The sequence below is a fragment of the Miscanthus floridulus genome, unplaced genomic scaffold, assembly GCF_019320115.1.
Source record: "Miscanthus floridulus cultivar M001 unplaced genomic scaffold, ASM1932011v1 fs_660_1_2, whole genome shotgun sequence".
Taxonomy (NCBI): domain Eukaryota; kingdom Viridiplantae; phylum Streptophyta; class Magnoliopsida; order Poales; family Poaceae; genus Miscanthus; species Miscanthus floridulus.
The window spans coordinates 22,414-30,325 of NW_027097074.1; the positions used below are offsets into that span (position 1 = coordinate 22,414).

Here is a 7,912-nt window from a genome sequence, read left to right on the forward strand (position 1 = left end):
CCGTATTTGGGCCCTATATAAGTACAAATCGAACGTTTGGGCTAACTCAGCGGAACTGCGGAAATCGAGCTCGTACCTGTCGTGGGCAAAATGGACTGGGCCTAATCCGGCCTAATACTTAGTTATGGGTCTGTGTGACTTTTTTTTCACGAAAAGGCCCAAACCCCGATCCGCGTCGCGCGAACCCGCTTCTTTAAACAACGGCGTTGTTGCTGCAAAACCATACGACGTGTTCCCCTCGATCGTGACTCAAATTCTATTTGACTAGCATTTGCCCGTACATTGCTACGGGAGTTTCAAAATTCTAAGTTGCCATTATATCATCAATGCTCAAATTCACCCATACATCTCAGTGATCATTCATAGAACAAACAGAAAATGTTAAACTGAGCATGAAGCAAATTTGAAAGACTACTTAAATATAGAACCTCCAACAAATCAAAAGAATTAATTATATGCTAGAATACCATTGTTTCACACCAAAGGTTAAAATACTACACAAATAAGTTACAGGAAAATACTCAAGTACAACACCCTTCATCTGCTCGAAGTTCAGGTTATCACTCATGTTTGTGGCTGCCGAGTCCAGGCTTTAAAGTGGCACAAGAATTCCTGTTGAAAAAAAAGGAGATTGAATCAATGTAATTGGACGAAGACATATCACCTATATCAGTTGTAGCCATGATTAAATCAATGATCAACGCATTTTTACCTTTTTTAGTACTAATGCAATACCAACATGAGTGGGTGAGGGAGGGGTTGGGTTCTTTCAGATGCAAACTAATACTTGGTGGTAGTAAAGGGATGGCTGGTAGGAAAGGAAGTAAGAGCTCACTCATTCTGGTGCCTCACAGGCAGGCACCTGCAACTTTAGGAGACGTGGGCACATAGGTGACATACATTACCTTGTCCTGAATGTCATATAATTACAAACAGAGGGACTTGGACACCTGAAGAACCCAATAGTTATTGATATTGCTTATGTTCAAACAATTACCAGATATAAATACCATTCAAAATTTATTTGCAATAGGCATACCGTGTCTAGCCATCTGTGTATTTAACTTACGAAAGTTTAATCGAAGATCCTTGAAATTTGTTGCTTCATACATGATAAAGTTTCTGCACAAAGAATGGTTATACTTGGTATAAGCCTGGATCAGGAGACAGAGAATCTATACGCCTCCAGGTTATTGTCAGTTATGAGCTTAGCATCATCCTGAAACATATGGTTTAGGTCAAAGCAAGAAACAAATCAAGAATACTCCTCTCCGTATGCTGAAACATTCAGCATGCTGATCTCAGTAGTAACAGTACTTCAACACAACAAATTATATGTTAAGACTAAGGACAGCAATTTTCATATTTAGATTCCAGAGTTTTTCAATAAAAATATTTAGAGATCAGACAAAAGGTTATTAGTTGACAGGCACAGTAAGAAACAAGCAGCTCGATACCAGCAGAAAAATTGCCCTCAGCTAAATTTTTTCACCTTGTACTTGTACCCGTCGGCAGCTATGTCACCATTGCTTTTGTCCAGCATTCTCCCTGTCATCAAGGATGGAAAAAGTGGCAGTAATACTCCAGACAAGCACTCAGGCTGCACGGTACTAAATCAATGCATTATTAAGCATCAATCGGCCAGGTCGACCACCTTCATCTGCAGCGGGATGAGCGCAGGCCTCATGGCCTTGCCGAACTGCAGGATCACCGGGTCATGGCTGGACGACGACGGCGGACCCGAGGCCCGCGGCTGCGTCTGCGCAGGAGGTGTTGCGGCCTGCGGAGGAGCAGAAGAAGCCTGGCGCCTTGTTGCCTCCTCCGAGTCGTCGTCGCCTCCTTGCAGAGCCCCTCCACCAAGCTCGGAGAACCGGCAGCAGCTCAGGTCCATGGAGCTGTCCCCTCGTGGCTCGAAGCGCCTGCCGACACGGCACCGTGCGACTGCTCCGGCGCGGCCTCGCGTGCCTGATCGGGCCCGTTCCTGCGCGGCCCCGCGAACAAGCTCCGTGGGTGCCGCTCGCAGGCCCTGCTCCGCGCGCGCTCCCGCTCGAGCCTGCTTCGCGCGCGCCACCAGCACTGGCCCCTACCGCGCGCGAGCAGCCCAATCGGCCGCCAGGCGCAGGCATGGGCGGTGGCGGCTCGGCCGGGCGCAGCCGGTGGGGACCGGCCGAGGGCGCGCGGGCCAGGGCAGCGGCGGCGGGCGGAGGCGGGGAAGGAGGGGCGCGAGGTGGAGCCGGCGGCAGCGAGGGGCAAGAGCAAAGTTATTTAGACCGGACCGGACATGGAACCGGCGGGCCCTCGGTTCACTGGTCCAACCGTATAGGACCAGTTGAACCACCGGTTTAATTGTTTTAAACCAGACAAATTGAACCGGTATATATAATTAATAATTAATAATTATGGTTCAATTATTTTTCTAGCACTCAGTTCGTCAGATCCGCATATGCCTAATATAGTTTTAACTAGAAAGCACTCCATTTGTCAGTAACTTAGCAGTGCGGAAAAAGACATAATATGCATAGAACACAAGCTCACCATTAGCCATGTCGTGGAGCCGTGGATGCATGGATGGAGCTTAAAGATGAAGCACAGCAGCAGCTGTCGCCGGTCGGGATCTGGTCGCTAGACTTTGGAGCCTGGACTTGATGCAGAGAAGCAGGCAGATGCTGAGCAGAGAAGCAGGCGTCGAGAAGCTTGGAGCAGAGAAGCAGGCGCCCAGCCAGCCCTGGTTGAAGTGCGTAGAAGCAGCTACATCGCCGCCCCGCAGGCCGCAGCCGCCCGTTGCTTGCCCCTACCGGCCGCCGCTGCCTCAGAGGCCCAGCTGCCCCGTTGCCCGTCGGGCGTGACAGCCGCCTGCGTGTGCCACTGACCGGAGCCTCAAGCGTGCGCCGCCGCCCAACGTAGCCGCCTACGTGCGTCGCCCGCAGGAGCACAACCGCCGCTGCTCGCCGTGTCGCCGTCCCGCGCCACTCGCGCGAAAAGGGAAAATTTTCCCTTCGCTTCAGCGATTCAGCCGGCAAAACAATTCTAAAGACCCATTTTGACCAATTTCCAATAATGCCCCTATGTAGGTAAGGTCGTCCTGAGTACACTGAGGGGCAACTTTGAAAAAATATCAAAAACTCACCGGTTCAAATGGAACCGCCCGGTTCACCGGTTCGATGAAAAACCCACCGGTTCAACCGGTTTATAGCGGTTCGATTGCACAGACGGTCTTTTAACTGAACCAGGACCGGTTTAGGCTCTGGTTCGATCTTTTAGCGGTCCGACCGCCGGTCTTGTCCGGTCCTAATAACTCTAGGCAAGAGGCGCGGGGCAAGGGCGACGACCGACGGGGGAGAGCAGGTAGTGGTGGGACCGTGGGAGCAGTATGGGCGCTTGGGGAGTTGGGGGAGTGGGCGTGGGATCGGGTAGGTGGGGAGTCGGGCTTCACCACGGATGGGGTGAACGGGTCCAGTTTACTCTTTTTAGGAGTAGAGATTAGAATTAAGAGCAACTCTAAGAGTTTCAAAAAATATAGCTCCTAAAACTCTGTATCGGAGGTTCTCTTAAATAATTGTTTTACAAAAACTAGTTTTCTCCACAACAGCTTCCTAATATTTTGCACCTAAAAATATTTTGAACTTGCCACATCCTCAATTAGTTGGATGAGGACGGGGCAAGAAACATAATTAGTTGGATTCTGACTTTTCCGTGCTTGACTTGTTCCGTCGGCCAGCTGTTCCTTCATCCGTAGCTCCTAAAGTCTGACCTTTTCTGTCCGCTCATCCTTCCTGGTATGGTGACTCCAGGTCTCCAACCTTGCAATACACGTACAAGGGTAGGCTGGTCTCTAGATATGCTAGCGCTGCCATCAGGTTGTGCTCATTGCCATTGCCTGTGTCCTTGCCTGTTCTCTACTAGGGCTCCTCCTCTTGTTGACTTGTTACGACACCACAAAGATCTTCCGTAATATTGTCTAATTCTAGTTTGAGATAAGAAAAAAGATCTACCATGGATCAACATAGCTTTCTCATAAACCAGGTGTTAGATGATGATGATGATTTATTTTTTGATGTGGTACATGTGGTAATTGACGAGGATGAGTCTGATGAAGAACCAAAACATTACGGTTCTATTCATGGGCATCAAGTGCTTCAGCGCGATGGACAGGCAGGACATCAGAGGCTATACTAGGATTATTTTGCCAATGATCCAACATACGTGCCAAATTATTTCAGACGAAGGTATGCCATGAGCACATTTTGTAGAAAAGATGCTTATATATGTGTGTCTAATTATTTTATAGTGCAGGTTTCGAATGGATCGTACGTTGTTTCTGCGTATACTGCAAGCTGTAGAACAACATGATGAATATTTTGTGCAAAAAAGGAATGCTGCCGATATACTTGGTCTATCTAGCTTGTAGAAGATTACAGTAGCATTTCGGATGTTAGTTTATGGAGTAGCAGCTGATGCTATAGATGATTATGTCCGTATTGGTGAGAGTATGACAATTGAAAGTCTCAGGAGGTTTGTCGCCGTTGTTGTTGAAGTTTTTGGAGACGAGTACTTAAGATCGCCTAATGAAGATGATACCGCTAGATTACTTGCAATTAGAGAACGAAGAGGTTTTACTGGTATGCTTGGGTCCATAGATTGTATGCATTAGAGGTGAAAAAAACCATCCTTATGAATGGCGAGGTATGTACAAAGATCTATGGATTTAGCATGTTTTCTTTGGGATGCCAGGTTCACACAATGACATCAACGTTTTGCAACGGTCAAACTCTATTTGCAAGGCTAGATGAAGGTCAAGCTCTAGAGGTCAACTATACCATTAATGGTCATGATTATACAATGTGTTATTATCTTGCATGGGCCACATTCGTAAAGACCATACCTGAGCCACAAGGTAATAAGAAGAAATATTTTGCCCTAGCTTAGGAATCTTGTAGGAAGGATGTTGAACGAGCCTTTGGAGTTCTACAAGCTTGTTTTGCTATCGTTCGAGGGCTAGCTAGTTTTTGGATGATGATACACTTAGACTAATCATGAGGGCTTATGTTATTATGCACAACATGATAATTGAGGATGAGCGAGATGAAAAAGATGATTTCAATTATGATGCGGTGGGAGAAAATGTGAAAATTTCTCATGACTCTACACCTAAACTTGAGGAGTTTATTCAGAACTACAAGAATATTAAGGATCAACAAATTCATACACAGCTTAAAGATTATCTAGTTGAGCACCTTTGGCAAAATCATCCGTACCTATATAAACAAATATAATTATTTTTTATATATGGTTTTAGTTTACTGTTATGTAGAATAATTTTAATTACAAAATTATTGTGGACATAATTTTTGTAATTACGCTTTATCATATTTTTCTTCATCTATTGTTGTCATATTTGCTTTATATATATTATTAGGAATATTTAAGATTCACAGAAGCCTAAATCATATTTGGATCATATATTTTTGTGCACATAGTTCTGAACTTACACATATATGCTGATAGAAAGCACATAATACTGACACTTACACATGTATGCTGATAGAAATCACATAGTACTGACACTTACACATGTATGCTGATAGAAAGCACATAGTTCTGACACTTATATATGTATGTTGTACAATGCAAGGTTTGATTCAAACATGAAAAGGAACTAAAATTAAAATCTTTAACTACTGCGGTGTCGGCTCATGATCTTAGACTGGTAGGACATGTACTACTGTTGCTGATCATAAGGCATGGCACTAAGGTCCATTGTCATAATCCTCTCTTCGTCCTTCTTGTTCTTCAACTCTACCTTCTGCGCCCTCAATTCTAACTCTTTCTTCCTCAACTCAAGATTTAATTTCTCATTCGCAACCCGCTCTTGTTCAAGCGCAAAAGCTTGTTTGAACCTTTCATTTTTCTTTCACTCCTTGTCACTATCAAATTCTTTCTTCTTCGCCCATAAATTCTCTAAAGCTTCTGTACAACCTTTTTTGCCACCTAGATGTAGTGCTGCTTTGGCCTTCTTGTGGCCCATTGGTCTCGACAATGTATTCTCCTCTAGAGCAGCAACTTCATGTCCATCTGCAGTGGTGAGCGAAGGTGTAGCTAGACTCAAATTGGAGGTTTTCTTTTGCTTCTTATTAGATGACTTCCCAGCCAGTTCGTCTAGTTTAGCCATCCATTTTGCTTGTCCTCTCAATTGTTTCCAGCAATCCATAAACTGAAATGATCTCTTTTGCCCGTCTTTAGACTTGTACATAGCCTTTGCGTCCTCAATCTACACACACGCAACACCTAGTATCAGAAAGTCATTAAATTGTAATTTATGCGTCAGAGAGAATAAACATATGCTTATACATAGCTGGTTAGAACCATATCATGCATTGTAGCACCACTTTGTCGTCTACCCGCAATCCTAGAGAGACATCCTATAAACTTATTCACACTATCTTGTATAGTAGACCAACGGTGCATAAGAGAATTTTACGTATGATCTAAGGAGAAGGGCAAGTTTTCATAGAAGTAATCATGAATTCTAGTCCAATACGATTTATGTGTTTGATTTGCTCCTGTGATTGGATCCAAGCTCACATTCAGCCACGTAGAAACAAAAATCTCATCTTCCTTCTCACTGAAATTCTTTGATCTCTTGTGATTTGGTCTTGTAGAGGAGGCTAATGGAGTCACTAGCACTTCCTGTGATTGTTGCTCATTACAAGGGTTGCTAAAGTCTTCAAAATCCACTGGATGAGTGCCTTTACTCATCATGTTAGTATATTAATTACTGTTTGTCGCCATAGATCCTATTAAAAAAATTAAAAACACCAACCTTATATAGAGAATTAGAGATATTAGTTTTACATCTACACTTAAGCCAACTTAAGCCAACTTGGTTCATAGAATACCACTATCGGTGTTTCGAGTTACCACCAATGAGTAAATTTCTAGTATTGCGCCTCTGGCTCGGATGGTGTGCTAAGAGGACACGAGGTTTATACTAGTTCGGACAGAATGTCCCTACGTCTAGTTCGTTGTTGTTGCTCATGTTAATAGCACTAAAAGTTTATAGTAGGGGTTGCAAATAGGTGAGAGAGGGACATGTCCCAAGTCTCTGGTGGAAAGAATGGACGGGTGCTGAGAGCTCAATTGCTGCTCGACCGTGTACTTGTGTTGTGTTCTGATCAGTTCGAGGTTCGATGGGTTCATGATGGTTCGATCGGGTTTGGCCTGGATCGATCTGATTTTTGTCCCCCTGCATGGGACACTATGCTTTCCCTTTTATACACTAAGGAAAAGCATGGGTTACAGTGGAGGAAAAGAGAAGAAATGAGAGGGAGAGGACGGCCTTCAGGACTGTTGGGTCCTTCTTATCCTTCATGTAGGTCCCATACACCCTGTAGATGTCAACAGGGATAGCTCCACTTTGCAGCCCCGTCCACCATTGGCGCCACGCGTAGGCGTCGTCTATCGGTCATGGCGTTCCATTCCATCGCAACGGACGTTGTGGTGAGCTGACACGCATGCCAGTGTTCATATGGGGGTTAGGCAGAACAGCACCAGTACGCCTGATGTTGTTCTTGATATGAACCCTTAGGTATGGCCCCCTATGGCCATGGGTTATATCGGGGCATGCTGGTCTCTTCCCTGGTGTTAGAGCTTTGACCTAGGCCCATACACTTGGACCTAGAGTGGTTGGCGACGGCATGGGTCTCCGTCAGGCAAGACGGAGTCCGCGGCCTTGGGGTCGGGCAAGGTGGAGACCTCCCCTAGAGGTCAGGCGAGGTGAGGCCTGTGGCCTTGGGGTTGGGCGAGGCGGAGCCCTCCTCCAGAGGTCAAGCGAGGCGGAGCTCGTGGCCTCGGTGTTGGGTGAGGCAGAGCCCGTGGCCTCAGTGTCGTGCGAGGTAGAGCCCACGACCTTAGG

The 7,912-nt window shown here is 45.7% G+C and overlaps 2 protein-coding genes across 6 annotated transcripts; both read right to left on the reverse strand.

Moving 5' to 3' along the window:
• Positions 1–330: 330 nt before the first annotated feature.
• LOC136532573 (tubby-like F-box protein 7) lies at positions 331–2,864 on the reverse strand. Of its 5 annotated transcripts, XR_010778255.1 has the most exons (4): positions 1,655–2,864; positions 1,493–1,548; positions 1,040–1,122; positions 331–950 (listed from the first exon to the last, which is right to left on the reverse strand). XR_010778255.1 is itself a non-coding variant. In XM_066525165.1 (3 exons), exons 1-2 carry the CDS (start codon positions 1,889–1,891, stop codon positions 1,516–1,518), a joined length of 270 nt encoding a protein of 89 aa, XP_066381262.1. In that variant the 5' UTR covers positions 1,892–2,864; the 3' UTR covers positions 331–612; positions 1,493–1,515. The 5 variants fall into 5 exon arrangements, 4 of the variants coding, with proteins under 4 accessions (XP_066381262.1, XP_066381260.1, XP_066381259.1 ...); XM_066525165.1 differs by lacking the exon at positions 1,040–1,122 and having other exon boundaries at positions 331–612; XM_066525163.1 differs by having other exon boundaries at positions 331–1,122.
• A 2,855-nt stretch (positions 2,865–5,719) lies between these two features.
• LOC136532565 (uncharacterized) lies at positions 5,720–6,759 on the reverse strand. The gene is made up of 5 exons (XM_066525149.1): positions 6,479–6,759; positions 6,349–6,406; positions 6,011–6,268; positions 5,864–5,908; positions 5,720–5,821 (listed from the first exon to the last, which is right to left on the reverse strand). The coding sequence occupies exons 1-5, from the start codon at positions 6,757–6,759 to the stop codon at positions 5,720–5,722; spliced, it is 744 nt and encodes a 247-aa protein (XP_066381246.1).
• Between the last annotated feature and the right edge of the window lie 1,153 nt (positions 6,760–7,912).

Excerpts from the sequence above, each read along its gene's own strand:
- LOC136532573 (XM_066525165.1), bottom strand. The coding sequence starts at position 1,891 with ATGGACCTGAGCTGCTGCCGGTTCTCCGAGCTTGGTGGAGGGGCTCTG. Across the intron at positions 1,549-1,654 it reads TCATCCCGCTGCAGATGAAG|GGAGAATGCTGGACAAAAGC; the intron begins GTGGTCGACCTG and ends CCTTGATGACAG.
- LOC136532565 (XM_066525149.1), bottom strand. The coding sequence starts at position 6,759 with ATGATGAGTAAAGGCACTCATCCAGTGGATTTTGAAGACTTTAGCAAC. Across the intron at positions 6,407-6,478 it reads CCCTTCTCCTTAGATCATAC|GATTGCGGGTAGACGACAAA; the intron begins GTAAAATTCTCT and ends ATGTCTCTCTAG. Across the intron at positions 5,822-5,863 it reads TTGCGCTTGAACAAGAGCGG|TTAGAATTGAGGGCGCAGAA; the intron begins GTTGCGAATGAG and ends AGGAAGAAAGAG.